Raw genomic sequence first — 730 nt, 5'->3', positions numbered from 1 at the left:
TCTGTGACTCGTTGAACCCACCAGTTCCTTCTTGGGCTCCCAACGCCACGATCACGCGTCTCCCGATGCACTTGCGTTCTGGTGGTGAGGACAAAAATGTTTAATTTGTCTGCACACTGAGGGTGGTTGTTGCGTCCTGCACACCGAGGTGGTGGAAGACGGGTGCTCAAGAGGCGTCGAAATGACGCGTGAGTGAATCGAAGTGTTCTACAACAAGTTAACCTACCCCTAGCCAGGGCTGCTACGTTGTTGAGCTTTCAACTAGAACTGCAAGCAGTACTCCGAGCACGTGCTAGTACGTTGAGATCAGGGACAGTAACCACAACAGTGGTGGGAGAAAGATGCTAAAAAATGATGTGTTGTGCATATTAGTGGGACAAACCTGTTTGTCCCGTTCACAACAACGTGAAAACCGACGCAGTGTTCAATTTGGACGGAAACCGCGATCTCACATCAGCATGCCAAGTGACGGTGCGTGTGGGCGCTACCACCGCTACAAGGCGACGACCAACGCCGTCTTCGAGTGGCTTCACCGAGCGACCAAGCCCAAGACCAAGAACGCCAAGCGCAAGGTCAAGAAGCACGGCGCGCGGTCGGCCAACGTCACCGAGTGGTCGGTCTCGCAGATCTACGCGGCTGCGCTCGAGGTCGTCGAGGCTGCCTTGCCCGTGCCCGCTGCCATCTTGCGCAAGCTTGGGACGGCCATCCGCCTGCGCCACCAGTACTCTCT

The 730-nt window shown here is 56.0% G+C and overlaps 1 protein-coding gene across 1 annotated transcript in view; it reads left to right on the top strand.

The window, feature by feature from the left end:
- Positions 1–434: 434 nt before the first annotated feature.
- SDRG_16944 (hypothetical protein) overlaps positions 435–730 on the top strand; it is a gene marked incomplete at its 3' end in the record, with an annotated part of 519 nt that continues 223 nt past the window's right edge. The window contains exon 1 of the mRNA XM_008623170.1: positions 435–721. Within this exon, the coding sequence (XP_008621392.1) occupies positions 459–721 (263 nt within the window). The 5' untranslated portion in view covers positions 435–458. The remainder of the gene's footprint in view (positions 722–730) is intronic.

This window comes from Saprolegnia diclina, assembly GCF_000281045.1.
Source record: "Saprolegnia diclina VS20 unplaced genomic scaffold supercont1.164, whole genome shotgun sequence".
Classification (NCBI taxonomy): domain Eukaryota; phylum Oomycota; class Saprolegniomycetes; order Saprolegniales; family Saprolegniaceae; genus Saprolegnia; species Saprolegnia diclina.
This window is presented reverse-complemented; position numbering and strand designations above follow the sequence as displayed.